Raw genomic sequence first — 18,250 nt, forward strand, 5'->3', positions numbered from 1 at the left:
GGGGGTGGTAACACAGCTAATATAATTACATTACTAAATCAGAATACCGCAAAGTATGTTGTGTGGTGGGGGGAAGGGGGAATAAGAAGGGTTCGGTGAATGCGCATATGAAACTGGGGGGTTCGGTACCTCAAAAAAGGTTAAGAACCACTGGTCTATTGTGTACTGATTACAAGATCTTCTCAAAAGTGTTGGCGTCCAGACTGAGAAAAGTGATCGATCAAGTTATACATGTCGATCCGTCCTACTGCATCCCTGGCAGATCAATYAGAGATAATATAACATTAATTCGAGACTATTTGGACGTCTAATTTATTGGGTTTAAACTTTGGTCTGATTTCTATTGACCAAGAAAAGGCATTTGATCGAGTGGAGCACCAATATTTATGGAATAGTTTGAGAGCTTTTGGTTTCTCCTCTRGTTTCATTGYCATGATTAAAACCCTCTATTGTGACATTGAAAGTGTATTGAAAGTCAATGGTGGTTTAAGTGCACCTTTTAACGTAAAGCGAGGTATTCGCCAAGGTTGTGCAATGTCAGGAATGTTGTATTCGTTGAGTATTGAACCTTTGTTGTGTCAAATCAGGAAAAGGTTGCAGGGGGTAAAGATAAATGAAGTTTCTCTACCTTTTCAACTTTCTGCATATGCAGACGATATTATTGTGGCACTCATAGAAGAGTCAGATGTTTTTATTTTAACTAATTACTGAGTGTTTTGCCAACATTTCTTCATCCAAATTTAATTGGAGCAAAAGCAAAGCTTTGTTAGTTGGTAAGTGGACAACACAAGAACCTAAATTACCTGGCGAATTAAGGTGGCTGAAAAATGGTTTTAAATATTTGGGTGTTTACTTGGGGCATCAAATAGAGGTAATGAAACATTGGGAAGGTTTTAATGAACTGATGGAAGGTAGGTTAAAGAAATGGCACTGGCATTTGAAACGATTGTCTTACAGGGGCCGTACACTAATTATTAATAATCTGGTTGCTTCAACTTTGTGGCATCGTTTATCTGTTTTGGAACCTCCACCAGGTTTTTGATAAAACTACAGACTATCATTTAAAATTTCTTTTGGGACAGATTACATTGGGTCTCTCAGAGTGTTTTGTTTTTACCAAAGGAAGAAGGAGGGCAAGGTTTGATTCATTTAGAAAGTAGGAAGGCAGCCTTCAGACTACAGTTTGTACAGAGTTTTTTGTATGGTGAACAAAATGTTTTGTGGAAACATGTTACAAAATGGCGTTTTTCAAAAGTTGGTAATTTAGGTTTTGGTAAAACTTTGTTTATTGTTGATTTTTCAAAATATAGTTTAAAGTGCTTATCATCTTTTTATGTCAGTGTGCTAAAATCTTGGACCCTCATGGAAACGATGAGAGTTGGAACATCCACATCTTTAAACTGGTTATTATTGGAACCTGTCCTCCAGGATCTCGTTTGGGTTCAGCCTGGGACAACATGGCCATGATCTCTGAACTGTTGATGAGAAAAGGGGTGGTCACATTGAAACATCTGCTGAAACTTGTTGGAACTGAAATGGATGATGATGTTTCGTTGGCCTGAAGATTAGAGATTCACTCCTTAAGAACTGTAGGAATGATGCTGTCAATGTTTAAGCGAATGTTATCAGAAGAAGATAAAAGACTCATAAAGGGTTTGATGGACTTCTAACACCGGATGAAGCTGATCCTTTCTTTAAGCTGTGTTTTAAAGCACAATTGAAAGACTTTGAATGTCCTGGACTTTTTTTAGAGAAAGAAAAAAATGGATGGAAACTTTTTGATTCTGCGAGTGGAAAGGTAATATATATGAAATGTGTTAAGGCTTTGAACAAAGTAAAGCTAAAAGTTAAAAAAGATACTCCTTGGAGAGTTTTTTTTTAAGTCAGGCTTGAGGTGAAACCTGTTTTCGGGTTACTTTATAAGCCACCATTGACTACAAATGTTGGTTATTTACAATGGAGAATCTTGCATGGTATTATTGCAGTTAATGCTTTTGTTTCTATTATTAATCCTGGTGTTTCAGATAAATGTCCCTTTTGTTTATTAAGAGAAACTATCTTTCATACAGCGTTTCAGAATAATGGATTTATTTACTTTACTAAGAGATATTTGGAAATTATTTGGAGAAAATTTTACAGAACAGTCCTTTATTTTTGGTTTTTTATAAGGAAAGAAGAAAATTGGACGATTGTTCAATTTTTTTTTCTTGGTCAAGCAAAGCTTGCAATTTATTTGAGTAGAAAATTTAAAATCAATAATGGACAGAATACTGGTTGTGTAAAGCTCTTTAAGGGTATGGTTAGAGCAAGAGTTATGTTAGAATTAAAATATTATCTAAAAATGGATGGACTAGATATTTTTCAGAATATTTGGGACTATGAAGGTGTTTTATTTAATATACATAATTCTGAACTTTCATTTATGGATGTGTTAATTTAAAATTGTATTGAATATTTTTCTGGATCGCTACTGTGTGAATAAATAAGTTTTTAAAAATAAAAAAAAAATCTCTCTCTCTCTCTCTCTCTCTCTCTCTCTCTCTCTCTCTCTCTCTCTCTCTCTCTCAAACCGGTCCAACCTGTTGCCGCTTTGACAGGTAAAATATAACTTGCTGTTCTGCAAATACTTTCACTTTAGTCAGAACAAACTGATGCAGCATGGATTCGTCTTATTCATGTTTCTGAAAGTGTTAGATCTTAAAAACTCAGAGTTTAGCAACATTATAAAAGTGACAGTAAACCTCACCTACTGTAATAAAGCCTGAAACGTCTCCAGTTAATGTTCACATGCCCTCAGGCAGATACCTGTACACAGGTGTGTTTATACACTCATTGTGTTTGTTTTTCCAGTGAGCCCAAGTTAGACTGACCTACTTTTACCTTTAGTCCTATTTCCTCTCCCCAGAACTCGTTCAGCGCAGGACAAAGTAAKTTAAGATCTGATTAAAATGGTTTTACTCAAATCACCTGTTGTGACATGAAGAACAGGAACATTTGACATAAAATTCCCTAAAAAACAAATTTAACACAAACACAAACATGATTCAAAGCACATTTAACCATTGTGGAGAAATAAATGAGATAATTAGATACAATTTACAAAACGTATGATGTGCTGTTAAGTGATTGGGGCCTTGAATAGCAATGCATAGGAGAGCAGTGCACTGCCTGGCAAGACTTGCTATATTTGCAGTAACAGTGTTATTTGTAATGGTAATCTGTGTGATCACTGTCCTGTGACAGATGTGGCTAAATAAAATATTTGTTTCATTTTTTTACTGTATTTGATTAGTTAAATTGGGCTGCATAGTGGTGCAGTTGGTAGAGCTGTTGCCTTGCAGCAAGAAGGTTCTGGGTTCAATTCCCGGCCCCGGTCTTTCTGCATGGAGTCTCCATGTTCTCCCTGTGCATGGTGGGTTTTCTCCAGGTACTCCGGTTTCCTCCCACAGTCCAAAAACATGACTGTCAGGTTAATTGGCCTCTCTAAATTGCCCCTAGGTATGAGTGTGTGTGTGCATGGTTGTTTGTCCTGTGTGTCTCTGTGTTGCCCTGCGACAAACTGGCGACCTGTCCAGGTGACCCCGCCTCTCGCCCGGAACATTAGCTGGAGAGGCACCAGCACCTCCTGACCCCACTGAGGGACAAGGGTGAAAGAAAATGGATGGATTAGTTAAATTCAGAAAGGTCACATTAAGGCACAATGAAAAAAATGCCAACATTTTATTTATTTATTTCTGCCAAGAAGTGATTAAGGCCCATTTTCTGCCCACTGAAATGCAATTTCTATCTGAAATTACACTCAAAGGGATTGCATCACATAGACAAGGTTGGTAAAAACATTGTTTTTCTTTTTGGTTTTTTTTTTTTTTTTTTATTTAATTTGTTTTTGTCTTTTCATTTATAGGAATTAGATGCATAGGAATGTAAACATTATCAGTGCCAACACAAGTCAGCCTATCAGACTTTAAGAAGCTTGTTCCGGTGGAACAGATTTAAAAATAACTTCCCTTATTTATAAACTTAGGCTGCGTTCACACTGCAGCCTGAAGTGACCCAATTCCGATTTATTTAATTTTTGCTGGGGCCGTTCACACTGCCAGTAAATGCGACCTGTCTGTGTTCTGCAGTCTGAACGGGCAAACGACCTGCAGTGTCCCGCATGCGCACTAGAGGGCGCAATAGCGTCATCGTTCTCAGTGTTCTGCCAATCGCCATAAAAAGAAGAAGAAGAAGAAGAGCTCAGTGTTTACGGAAGTAAACATGGAGGCTAACGGTGGAGCATAGCTTACACATTTGAAGTTGTTGTCCAGCCGAAGCAGCATATTAACAACTTAATCCTCATATAATCCGTCATAATTGTTGTTTTTCTTCCCGCGTATCAAGACGCAGAATAGTGAGATTTGTTGAGAATCAGTGACGTTCAGTTCGGATGAATACGACCTGAACGTTGGGTCGCATTTGAATCTGATATGTATCGGATATGGGTCACATTCGAAAAGAACCCGACCTGTGCTGTTCAGACTGTCATATTGTGATGCTTTAATTCCACATCCACACTCTGAGAAATTAAGTTTTTAATTTACTCAACCAAGTTATGTCAACTGGTTCCACTAAAGCTAGTTAATTAAACCTAAAGAGTATTACACATTTACTTTCAACATAATCATTTAAGTAAAAACAAATACATTCAGTTCAGGCAACCCAACACTTTAGACTTCAGTTCGTTTAACTTGATGCCAATTCAGAGTAGAATATTTGAATCGTCACAGACTGAAAAAAAGCCCCTCAGTGTTTGTGTCTTTCTAGGACCACAGGAGGTTCTGAACTCTTTAAACTCTGGAAATTAAAAACAAATGTCCTAAACCTAAAGCAGCAAAATGACTAATTACTCACCTTGTTATAAGGTGCAATTGTTTCTGTGTTAAACTCTGATATGAGGAAGTTTTTAAATATTTAACACATGACTTTTATTACTGATATGATAATAAAATGTAATGAAACAAAACTAAAAAATAAACCGAGATACAATCTGAGTCACAAGTTGAATTTATTGACACATATAGATTCATAATCTGATCTTCTCATCTGTACAGTTATTTGAACAACAACCTTTGGTCTGACAAAGCAATAAATCTAAATGAAATTAGATTAGGTGAATAAAAATCCTCCTTAGCAGCGATAGGTTCTGTGGCTGAACAGAAACAGGAAGGGGCAGCACCCAAACAAACTCCAACATCTACAAAACAAACAAGGCGGCAAAGTAGCTCCATAAACACAGCTGATCTGGACAGTGAAGAAATGAAAACAATGATTTAGACTAAAACAACTGAAACAAAAATACACATTTGAACCAACTGGACCTCAGATCACTGCTGACTATCTCAGTTTAACAAACTCCACAGAGTCCTTACTAAAGAGCGGTCTAATCCCAGCATGTAGCGGCTGAGTGAATCTGGTCTGGACTCTGTGGATCAGAGTCATGGTTTCAGAGACGCTGTAGAAAGACAGAATACCTGCTCTGTGGTCCAGGTACACTCCGACTCTGGAGGAAACTGGACCTGGTACTGGAGTTTTAACTTTGTTGTGATGAAATATGTAACCGTCTGCAGTACAATTTAATGACCAAGATTTGTCATTGAATCCAAATGGTTCTGCCTTGTTGATGTTCTGGTATGAAACTGCTACTCCAACTCCAGCTCCTCCTTTCATTGCCACCTCCCAGTAACAACGTTCAGTCAGACTCTCTTTGCTCAGGACTTGATTATAAACACTGAATCTGTCCGGATGATCAGCATAAGACTGTTGCTGGTCAGTTGATGTTACTTTTCTGTTTCCCACAGATAATAACAGCTTATTGTGAGCTGTGTTAGGATCCAGAGTGATTTCTTGAGAGTATTTTAAGAATCCATTTCTGGTCTTTGGTTCTGGTTCTGACAGTAGAACATCAACTTCAGGTATTACCTGTTTGATGTTTGTCCATGATTCTCTCAGGACGTCCTGTAGTTTGTCTCTGAGCTCTGACACAGCTGCTGTCACGTCTTCAAAGTGTCTCAGAGGACGGATGTTGATGCTGGATGAGTATGTCGACTCACTGAGTGCTGACAGTGAGGGGTAGTTGAGGAGAAACTGGGTGTGATCCTCTGTGTGTGAGAGCTGCTCCAGCTCAGCGTCTTTCCTCTTCAGCTCACTGATCTCCTGCTCCAGCTTCTCCTGAACATCTTTGACTCGACTCACTTCAGTTTCCTGCTGGGATCTGATCTGCTGCTTCACCTCAGAGCTTCTTTCCTGGAGGAGACGGATCAGCTCAGTGAAGATCTCCTCACTGTCCTCCACTGCTTTATCAGCAGAGACATTGATGGCCTCCACCTCCTGTTGAAGCAGCTTCACATCTTTSTCTYKGTCCTGGATTCTCTGCTGGATTTGTTGTTGACTCTCCTGGAGCTCCTTCTGCTTCTCAGCTCTTTCTGCTGCAGCTGTTACCGTTTCGTGGTCTTTATGTTCTTCCATAGTGCAGAGATAACAGATACACTGCTGATCAAGACGACAGAAAATCTCCAACTCCCTATCATGACGAGAGCATTTGCTCTCCTGGAGGTTCTTGGAGGGATTCACCAGCTTGTGTTTCTTTAATGGTGCAGCATCATAGTGAGGCTGGAGATGATTCTTACAATAAGAAGCTAAACAGGTTAAACAGGACTTGACAGCTTTCATCTTTCTTCCGGTGCAGACATCACAGGCCACATCTTCAGGTCCAGCATAGCAGTGGTCAGCGAGAGCAACTCCCATCTTCTTCAGATATTTAATCAACTCTTCTATCATGGTGTTTCTCCTTAACCCAGGTCTCTGTTCAAACGTCTCTCTGCACTGGGGACAGATGTGTGTTCCACACTGATCTTCTCCATCCCAGCGGTCTTTAATACAGTTCCTACAGTAACTGTGTCCACAGGGAATGGTCACCGGATCCTTCAGTAAATCTGAACAGATGGAACAAAACAACTTATCTCGGTCCGGTTGATCGCTCTCCGCCATTTCAGCTCTCAGTATCGACAACTGTGTTCGTTTGTCTTCTGCAGTGCAGCAACAGCTCTGATCTCTGATCTCCACACCTTTCGTTTCTGCAGCGAATGAGGCTTTGCAGCTGTTGCACTCAGCAATAAACCTCTAGATCTGAAGAGGAGGGAACAGCGATGTGTTGACAGGATCCAGTGTAGGAGGAGTTATGCAGGAAAAGGTTTGAGGCCATTGTCCTGGCGTGACTAAGCCTGCTTGTTTTCCCAGGTTTTGGTGTAGAGTTACAGGTGGTTGAAACTGAAAGCAGACAATGAACACAAAGGGGAGGCTGAACTTTTTAGCTATTAGGTTGTTTTGGGAATTCAAACTCCTGCTGATACACTGATTGATTTCATTCACAGACATAAAAGTAAGGTTTTTGAAGATTTTAGACTTATGGATACAAGGTTTAGCCAATAACCGCACATGTCTGCTAAATCAAAAATTTGTGCTCACCTGCAGTTGTGGTTTTTGTCATCAGCCTGTGGTTTTGGTTACACACCTGAGAGAAGTAGACAATAGGGTTGTGGTCAGTAAGCACAGTCACTGTAGTTGATGAGGAGCCAACATGCACCTCAAAATGCTGCAGGGCAAAGAGCATCACAAGACTTCATACCTGTCAGGTCTCCAGTTTTGACTGTTGGCTGCAGGTTTTTGCCCCCCTTTCCTGCCGTGTTCCTGTACTAGTATCTTCCCATAAATGTCCCATATTATGCTCTAACTGTAGCGACTTTTCCCATATTCAAAAGTCCAAAACTTGCCAGGTATGAGAGTTTCTTTTTCAATGGTGGAATAGTTCATCTGGTGAGTTTTAAACTTGGCAGAACAGTAACTCTCAGGATGTCACACTCCATCCTCGCCATCTTGGAATAGCACTGCACCAGCACCTTTATCACAGGCATCCACTCTGGAAGGCCGAGTGACATCAGGAGCAGCTCTGCAGACAAGAGATTTAGCTGCATTGAAAACCTGTTTACATTCACTGGTCCACACAAAGGAACTGCAGRGCTRCACAAAGTGGTAATGAGAGAATCCTCTATCCTCTACAACGGTAGTGACCAGCTAGTCGTAGAAAACGTTTCAAATCATGTGCAAGCATTGTGTCCACCTTAGTCTCCACTGGACAGACCTGTCCAAGCCATGACAACATGCTGAAGAAAGTGGTCAGGGATCCCTGTTTAATTCTGTTTAATGTGTTTATAATCAGCAATAATCATGTTTAATATATTTAAACATGATTATTGCTTAAATAATCATGACTAAAGTTGCAGAAATAGCATGCAACTTTAGTCAAAGTTGATTAGAGTTTAATGGAGGTTGCAACTTATAGAGGTGAGATGCATCACAAGTAGACATTAAAGGAAATAGATGAACTGAAAGAACAAAGGTGGTCAGCCTGAGCACGATACRCACAAACCCAGGCAAAGGAGGAACCGAGGAAAGGAGAGTGCTGATCGGGAAGCACATGGTTGGTCCAAAGAAGGAACTGAGATGGGAAAGTGACCTTTAAGCCATCTCAAGTCAAGACTCCCTCAAGCAGAGCAGAGAACTCCATCTAAAGCRAGTTAATTACAGCTAATCAAAGATGCAGCTAACTTCTGTTTTTCTTTTGTGGGGCTGTGATCAATGAGGCTGTGGGTGTCAGGAGGAGCTSATAAAGTCGACTGCAGAGAAGAGGAACTTCAGGCTTTCCTTCCAAGCAGTCAACTCACTTACAACTGGATGCACAAAGAGGCCTTGTAACAAGGTGAGGAGGATCCAAGAGCTGCAGGAAAACAGAGGGCAGCTTCGAGCATCAGGAAATCACGGCAAGAATTCCCAAAGACTGTGGTTCTAAATTGGGACTCTGCCAAAAGCTGAGATGTGGGGCCCCAATACTCAAAGATAAGGCTGGAACTAGTTAGTCCAGCCAGGGTGGCTGACAGCAACTGGACAAAGAAAAAGGGTCGCTGACCATCACCCCGAAGGTTTCTGCCTCCCTCAGTCTGTCTGCTCCATGTGCTATAATACTCTACTGGCTCTGTATTGGCCTGATGATATAAATGCAGCTGGACCAATACTGTTGATACAGTCTTCCATGTGAGGCAGAGGGAGCGAGTCAGGCACCAAAACAGCATTTGACTTAGGGAAGTCAGTACAAAGTCACTGGATACCATCAGGCTCAGCAGTTGGCAAACGGAGGACTCCATGGACTGAGACTGGTTTTTCCATGGACTCCATGGACAACAGATAACCAACGTCTTAGTTTGTCTGGTCCAGTTTGTCTAGAGAGATAAGATGCTTCGCCGAAACTGCGGTATTCACATCAATGTCATGTTCAATCATGCAAATTCTGGATGGAATGTCACCAAACAAAGATGGGAAACCTGGAAGCACAGCACATAAACATGTAGAGATCTCTGAAACTCAGGTCAAATATGACACAGCTGAAGCTCAGATAAGACAAATGATCTTATCTCAAGACGTCCACCTTTATGACCTTCAGTGTTTCTGGAATGTGATTCTGGATGGACAAATACAGATCAGGAGTTTTATCAACTTAAACTGATCGTATTAACAGCTAACTGAACTGGATTTATTATTTATTTCAACTATAAAAAAGAAAGAACGTTTTACTCTGTATTCTGAAGGATATGTATTACTTTTAATATATTTCAAGAGGCTAAAACAGCATTTAGGATATTACTGAAGGAAACTTAAAATCATATCATGAGGTTAAGGAAACCTGGGGACGTTTGAGGTTTGGATTCATGAAGTTGGTCAAGATTTTATTCTGAGTCATGAGAAATCGTTAATTATTTCTTCAAGTTAAAGCTTCAGAATAAAACATAGAATCCAGTCAAATAAAACCAACAATTATTTGAATGAACAAAAAAAATAATAATAATAAAGCAAAATGTTGAACAAACTAAAACAGCAAAAGAAGTTGATAACACTAATTTGCAAATGACACAACAATGAGCTGTTGGTATCATTGATGACTAAAAAACCAGAAATAAATGTTTTAATCAACTGGACCTGAGATGGAAGTTAAAAATGTTCTCCACCAGCCACTATGCCTGGTGTACGGACAAAAAGTTTACCATACACATACACATGTTTGTTATTATGCATAATTATTTAACATAAAGCATAGATACCTTAACAGAGGTATAGAACAATGACTTTTTATTTTAAGTTTCATTTTAAGTAATTACTAACATTAACCTTTAACTATACAACCCAAACATTCTTGCAGTCATTTCCTATGTTGAACATTTCCACCTTTTAGCTTGTATTGCAGATTTCTGCCCAGGTCCCTCTTGAAAATGAGATCTAGATCTCAACGGGGTCTACCTGGTTAAATAAATAAAATTTTAAAAGAAGAGAAACTCTCTCACATAATATTTATTCGAGATGTGTCTTGTCCTTTTTAAATGGTATCATTAGCTGGTTACTAATTGCTCTATTTGTTTTCCCTTACTTATTACTTAACATCAAACCCTAAAAATGATTTAATTTTCCTCTGCAGTACCCAGAGGTGGCCACTAGATGTCCCTGTTCATCTGAGTCACGGGATTCAAAGCTGTGACTCTTGGATCAAACTCCAAAAACTCCTTCTGACATAAAAACTCATCTCTGTTGTTTGCTGTCAGCCAGGATGGAGATGTTGGGTGAAGTTGGTTTTGGTTGATGACAATATTGATAAACTGCTAAGTTCTAGTGGGTTCTGCATCCCCAGAACCAGAACCAAACATGGAGAAGCTTCAACATAAAACTGCAAATTGCAAAACGGCTGCAGCAGTGAGTTCCTTTAAATCAAGACAAAAACCCACCTGTTCAGTGTTGCCTTTGATTAAATGGAGCATTTATCAGCATAGTTGATGACTTTGATCATGGCATTTGATAAAATGTAATGTTTGGTTATTTTCAAATTGGTTACTGTTGATGTTTTTTATGATGCAGAGCTCTTACTGCCCTAAAGCTAAAATGAGCATCACAAATAAACTCTAACTCTAAATCCCCTTGCTTCCCAAAACCCTCACAGATTAGTTCCCTTTTCTATTTCCTGCCTCATCGTTTGCTCAGTCACATGATAAAACATAATCCGCATTGCAACACGTTTTTACATATTATATGAAATGAGGTCAGATCAGGTGATCTGACACCAAAACAGTTTATATCCTTTTCAAATTACAAGTCATTAACCATAAATCATTCCATCTAATGTGTTTAATTCGACAAATGATGGAATCACTTTAGTTATATAACTATATTGTCATATAATCATAAAAAACCTCATTAAAACCCTTTTTCTCAATTGCTTTGCCCTATTTAAAGGAAGGATCCACTCAGCGGAGAGCAGAAAAGTCATCTTCTAAATCTATCAACTCTTTCTTGTTGTTTGACATATTTTGCTCACTCTTTTGCACAATAATTAGCACAGATGTCATTCAAGTAGTCCAAACTAAATTGTTCTAACAATGGAAACCAAACAGAAATCATCAGTTCCTGATTATTAGTAGCTCCATACTTCAGAATGAATCCACTGAAGCTCTTATTTCACTCAACTTCCCATAAATCTTCACTTACCAGTCGGTCTGCAGCCTTAATACTTATTAAGCACTAAATTTGTGATTGTCATAGAGCATATATTTCCCTATCATGGTGATTAATGTACATTTGAACCAAAGCTGTGACCCTGTTGAGGAGGGAGAAAACATTACGCTTTGTTGTTTCTACAAAGAAAACTATCATGATGAGTCCATGTCAGATTTCTCTGCTCATTTCTAGAAAGATGATATTTTCATGGGGACAGAGATCCAGAGGAGGTCAGTCTTACAGCAGAGAAACTTTTCTACAAACATCCTTCTGAAGGAGAATCAGGACTGAGCTGGTCGGCAGCTAGAGGTGACGATCTGATCCATATCTGATTCAGGCTGCAGTAACCAGTAAATCAAAAAAACTTCATAATATACAACCTCCAACCTCCTTGGGATTCCCCCATTGAATAATAAATATAACGTGTTTATTTATATTATAAATATAATAATAATAATAATAATAATACATTTTATTTCAAAGGCGCCTTTCTGGCACTCAAGGACACCGTACAATAGTAAAAAACTGTGACAGAAACAAATAAAATGTAACAAGTAAAAGTAGATAAAAATAAATAAAACAAAACAATGTATCTATATAAAAACTATGTAAAATCAGGCAAACCAATTGTGTCATGTGGAAAAGGCAGATCTAAAAAGGTGTGTTTTGAGTTCGGTTTTAAAATTTGATAATGACTTTATGTTTCTAAGGTATGGTGGTAATGAGTTCCAGAGTTGGGGAGCAGAGCGACTGAAAGCTCTGCTCCCCATGGTGGTGAGACGGGCAGAGGGGACAGTGAAATGGATTGAGGAGGATGATCTGAGGGAGCGAGAGGGAATGGCAATATGAATAAGATTTGAAAGATATGGTGGGGAGAGATTGTAAAGGGCCTTGAAAGTGTACAGAAGAATTTTGTAATCTATGCGGAACTTGGTGGGCAGCCAGTGGAGTCTTTGCAGGACAGGAGTGATGTGGTGCATGGATGGGGTTTTGGTAATGATACGGGCAGCTGAATTCTGGACCAGTTGGAGCTTATGAAGAGATTTCTGGGTGAGACCAAACAGAAGGGAGTTGCAATAGTCCAGGCGTGATGTCACAAGACAGTGAACAAGGATGGCAGTGGAATGGGGAGTAAGGGAGGGGCGGAGGCGGTTGATGTTGCGTAGGTGAAAATAAGCCGAGCGGGTAATGTTATTAATATGAGACTGGAAAGACAGAGTGCTGTCAAGGATGACACCCAGACTCTTTACCTGAGGGGAGGGAGAAACGGGACAGTTATCAATTACAAGACTGAAGCTTTTGATTTTGGCCAGAGTAGATTTGGTACCAATGAGAAGAACCTCTGTTTTATCACTGTTAAGCTGAAGCAGATTTGAGGAGAACCAGGATTTTATTTCAGTCAAGCAGTCAGTAAGCGAAGACGGTGGGAGGTTGGAGGCGGGCTTACTGGAAACATAGAGCTGGGTGTCATCCGCATAACAGTGGAAATCAATGCCATACTTGCGAAAAATATTGCCAAGGGGAAGGAGATAAATAATGAAGAGAAGGGGCCCTAAGACAGATCCCTGTGGAACTCCTGATGTGACAGAGGAAGGCTGGGAAGAGAAGGTTTTGATCCGAATGAACTGAGTGCGGCCAGAGAGATATGATTTAAACCAGTTTAGAGGAGTCTGAGTGATACCAATAGAGGAAAGTCTGTTGAGTAGGGTGGTATGGCAGATAGTGTCAAACGCTGCACTCAAATCAAGTAGGATGAGAATGGACAGCAAGCCGGAGTCAGCTGCCATAAGGAGGTCATTGGTGATTTTTATGAGAGCTGTTTCTGTACTGTGGAGGGGACGAAAACCAGACTGAAACAGTTCATACAGGTTATTGTTGGATAAATAAGTGTGAAGTTGGGATGCTACTATCTTCTCAAGAATTTTGGAGATGAAAGGCAAGTTGGAGATAGGACGGAAATTATTCAGATTATAGTGATCAGCACCAGGTTTTTTTAAGATAGGGGATATGGCAGCAATTTTAAATGAAGCAGGAACTGTTCCTATATAAACATAGGCCAAATTAATATTTGGGCCTATGTTAATTAGACCCAAATAAAATAATGTCAATAATTATTTACAATATTACAGCTTCTAGATGCAGTTAGTCAGCGTGGGGCGCAGCGCTGCTTAACTGTCATGATTACCACAGCTGCAGCAGAACAGCCCCAGATGAGGCACACAGTGGCATGCTATGTACTGTAATAGTGTTTTAAAAACAATAAAAACTCTGCAACTCACCCCAATAAACAGAATAATATTCCTGTAAACATGAATGCCTCTGGTGTTGTTTTCTTCCTCAGGTGTCTTTATGGTGGATGTTGACATCTTGAAGCATCTTTTTTTCTAATAGTCTGTTACCATTGTGTGTTGAGTGATGTGTTGGTATGTTTATGAACCCTGTGTTTACTTCAAACTTGCAACTTATTGGCTGAAAACAAAAACAAAAGTGTGTGAATAGCCAATAAGGCCTGATATGTTAATCAGCTGTTGGTTACATCCCCAGTCCCAGAAACGGCTCAGGTGAACTCCGTAAACAACCTGAACTAAAGCACAAAGTTGACCTTTTCAAAGCCTCTGGAACTGCTAATAGAAGCATGGAGCAGTTTTTAACCTGCATAGACTCAATTCTCTTTGTTTTGTTACAACACATACACTTATTTCTATTCAGCAAACCAGTTTGAGTTACATGATTACTTTATTCACCCAGTTTGATCCAGAATCAGATCTTTGTGAAATCCTGATTTATGATGATAACATTTCCCATCAGTTCATCATGGATTTGAACAACAACCAACAGGAAGAAACCATGAGAAGTAAAGTCTAATCCCAGCATACAGAGGCTGAGTGAATGAGGTCTGGACTCTGTGGATCAGAGTCATGGTTTCAGAGACGCTGTAGAAACACAGAATACCTGCTCTGTGGTCCAGGTACACTCCGACTCTGGCTTGAGTGGAGATCCAGGCTTTTGAAAAAATATATATATAAATTTCATGCAGAAAGACCTAATTTTCAATTAAAGTACTGATAATGGCATATTAATTCAATAACACGTTCTAGAAAGCCAATAAAATTTAAATTGGATTGAACAGTTTTTGTTAGAAAGAGAGAAAAAGAGGATGACATTAAATTATGCTAATAGAAATGAATGGGTTAGTTTTATGTGACTAATTGATTTATTACTTATTGGGACAGACCTATCTGTATCAATCCCAATATTGATAAAAATTCTAGACGATATTGGTGACAAGGCAGATCTACTCAGCCTAATTCTATGCTTTGTGGTGTGAACAATGTTTTATTATTTATTTTACATTATATTTAGAATTCCTAATTGCACTTTCTAGATCATTTGAATGAATGTTTGCTGCCGTTTATTTTTACATGCTTGACCAGCGTAGTGAACCTCTTGTTTTCGCAGTTTCACTTTCTTTATTATTGATTTTACATTGGCTCCTATTCTCACTTAATGCACTGACTGAACAAATTACAGTTGTTTTTGACCAACCTTGTGAAGCTATTGGTGTGTTTAAGTGTGATGCACTGGTGTAGAGTTATCAAATTTGTAATTCAATACTTAAGCACCTTGAAATGCCTTGCAGCTGAAACGTGCTATACAAATAAGATTTGATTGATTGATTTTGATATGTCTGCATTAAAAAAAGAGGTTACTCTGATTGGTCTTTTTTAAATTAGGCTCCCATGTATTTGGACGGCTGGTGTTGATGTTTATCTGTTGGGTGAATCAGGTTATTAGAAAAACAAATAACAGAAAAGATTGCACTTTTAGTCTAAACTAATTATTGCATTCGTTTAATTTACTACACCGAGTTTTCCAGGAAGAGTGAAGCTGATTTTGTGCCGATCTTTGTTCAGTTCAGAGTTTAATGAATGTTGTGTTTGGCGCCATCTGGTGGTCATATTTCAGTTTCTACACACTTCTGTCTCAGCTTCGTCTTTTAAGAAGCGACATAAAAGCCCTGAAGAGTCAGTGTGTGTCTTTTTAGGACCACAGGACGTCCTGAACTCCAAATATCTACTTGTTTTCAGTGATGAAAAACACTGATTATTCACTGTTTTCATTTAAAAACAATCGTTTCTGATATGGACTTATATTTAGAAATGTTGATGGATTATCTTTTAAATATAAAACACAATATAGAAATGTTATGATAAAACCCAATGAAGTACAGCACAACTCACACCCTTTTTATAGTGAAACAGTGAGTCCTCTCTTTAAAATCATTGTCCAAATACAAACATAGTTTTAATCCGAGTCACAATACGGCTTTATTCTCCCAGTTTGATCCAGAATCAGATCTTTGTCCGATAAAATAACTGATATCCTGATTGATGATGATAATCACAGTTTCCAGGATTTGAACAACAACAGCATTTGGTCTGACTGACAAAGCAATAAATCTAAATGATATTAGTTTAGGTGAATAAAAATACTTTCTGTTCAGCCTCTGTGGCTGAACAGAAACAGGAGGGGGCAGCACCCAACAAACTCCTTCATCAACTAAACAACAAACTAGATGACAAAGTAGTTCCATAGATACAGCTGATTTATGAGAAGTGACACAATCACAACAATGATGAAGTCTAAAACAACTGAAACTAGAATAGACATTTTAACCACCTGAACCTGAGATTACAGTTTAATGAACTCCACATAGTCCTGACCACAGAGGAGTCGAACTCCAGCATGTAGTGGCTGAGTGAATCTGGTCTGGACTCTGGATCAGAGTCATGGTTTCAGAGACGCTGTAGAGGTTTTGGTTCTAAGGACGTGGAATCGGGTCGAGGACGTTTTAAAAAAATGTGGGTTGACAGCAGCTCACCGCGGCTGCGTAGTGTCCGTCTCTAGGCAACCGTGACAACAGCGTCGGTCCGTAGCGTTCTGGGGTCCTTTAGCTCCTACCACAACAATTTAGCTGACCTTAATATTTCCTGTGTTATATTTTGGTCATTATTGTTATCATTAGTGTTGATATGTGTGTGACAGGCGTGTCTATCGGACAAACGGTTAACAGGAGAGAAACAAAATGACTTACTGTGTGAAGAAGCTGATTTATGTGATTTTAATTGCATTTCTCATTTAACTTATATTAATCTTTAATGAAAACACCTTAATTATGAAATTGGATTTTTTTCAACTATCAAATCATCAAAAATCAACATTTATAATGGAAACGCAGCTTCTGACTCTACGTTGGATTTCACTGCGGAACGAAGTATAAAAACTATCGATTTGAACCGATCATATAGAGAATGATGAGGAAAGATCCAGACTGGAATGAGACGACTGGGAACCAACGTATCTGCATCTAGAATCCAACATTTTCACTAATATGCATAAACATTACAATAAAGCTCTGCAAGTTTCTCACTGTTATGTTGTGAAGGTGATTGTGCAGTTGAGAAATTGAAGCAGCAGGTGGCGCTGCTCCCTCATGGATGGACTCAGTGATGTTGGCTGGTTGAAATGAGTTCAACTGTTGGGCCAGTAGGAGTAAAGTTTTGGCTATAAATAATAATTGATTAGGTCCATTTTTACTGGAACTAGTAATTTATATTAAAATCACTAAGTGGGTGAGAGGGAAAATGAAGCGAAGGGAGAAGATGTATAACTGCAAAAGGTTCACTAGACTAGAATTTGCTTCAAACAAAGCAGCAAAAGTCAATATTAAAACAAATCATTGCATTTTGTTTTGAGCTGCATTTACAAATAAAAAATTTTAAAAATGAGGAAAACAATAAATCAGTGTCATCTTTATGTTATTCACATCCCCAACTTAACGGTTTGTTTGTGGTTCCTGTAAGAAATCCAGGGAGATTCTGAAGATATAAAAAAATAAACAGAGAAAGTAAAACTATTGATGATGCAAGTATTTAATCGTTTGTTCATTTGTTTTGAAAAGTGATCTAGAAATTATAATTTCTAGAATAAAGACATAATGTAAAACTGACATTGTGGATGTCATAATAATGATGCAGATCAATACTATTAAGTTTTTATGTTAAAATTTATTCAGTTTTATGACAAAATAAATTGAGATTTCTCAACGGCCTTAGTGCAAAAGTTGAAACAAAGCTGAGAAAATGAAGTAAAAACCAGACAGTAGTTTGTTTAATTGATTAAAAATCTTATATCTTTTATTTCGTGTGTACCAAGATATTAGCAAGAGAAACTAGTCCAAAAGTATTTGTTGGTATTTTTGTGTTTTGCAGTGTAATCACTTTGATCAGCTCTGGACTCACTACAGATCTGAAAGGCTCGTGTGACATCATACATGTTTAGATCTGCTGCAATTAAACTGCTTTAAATGTTAGTTTCTACACTTTTACCAACAGAGGACAGCTAACTGCTAGTTGATTTGAAAAATATCACTGACAACGTAATACATCATGTTACTGGAAGAGATTCTGGTTCAGTTCATATTCCACTTTGTTTGAATGAATTCAGTTGGATTTGAACTTTGATACCAGAAACAGGAAACCTGAGAGAATCACTGGTGAGACGACAGTCACTCTGAGTCCATCTGAGTTTATGAAGAGATCTGTGGAAACCCACTGAT

At 38.6% G+C, this 18,250-nt stretch overlaps 2 protein-coding genes across 2 annotated transcripts in view; both read right to left on the reverse strand.

Annotated features, from left to right (window-relative positions):
• Positions 1 to 5,035: 5,035 nt before the first annotated feature.
• On the reverse strand, positions 5,036 to 7,694 carry LOC103480865 (tripartite motif-containing protein 16-like). The gene is made up of 3 exons (XM_008436066.2): positions 7,667 to 7,694; positions 7,507 to 7,552; positions 5,036 to 7,308 (listed from the first exon to the last, which is right to left on the reverse strand). Exon 3 carries the CDS (start codon positions 7,027 to 7,029, stop codon positions 5,377 to 5,379), a length of 1,653 nt encoding a protein of 550 aa, XP_008434288.1. The 5' UTR covers positions 7,030 to 7,308; positions 7,507 to 7,552; positions 7,667 to 7,694; the 3' UTR covers positions 5,036 to 5,376.
• A 107-nt stretch (positions 7,695 to 7,801) lies between these two features.
• LOC103480863 (high affinity immunoglobulin gamma Fc receptor I-like) overlaps positions 7,802 to 18,250 on the reverse strand; it is a 47,035-nt gene continuing 36,586 nt past the window's right edge. The window contains exon 5 of the mRNA XM_017310559.1: positions 7,802 to 7,987. Coding sequence (XP_017166048.1) covers positions 7,848 to 7,987 — 140 coding nt within the window. The 3' untranslated portion in view covers positions 7,802 to 7,847. The remainder of the gene's footprint in view (positions 7,988 to 18,250) is intronic.

The sequence above is a fragment of the Poecilia reticulata genome, linkage group LG18, assembly GCF_000633615.1.
Source record: "Poecilia reticulata strain Guanapo linkage group LG18, Guppy_female_1.0+MT, whole genome shotgun sequence".
Lineage (NCBI taxonomy): Eukaryota > Metazoa > Chordata > Actinopteri > Cyprinodontiformes > Poeciliidae > Poecilia > Poecilia reticulata.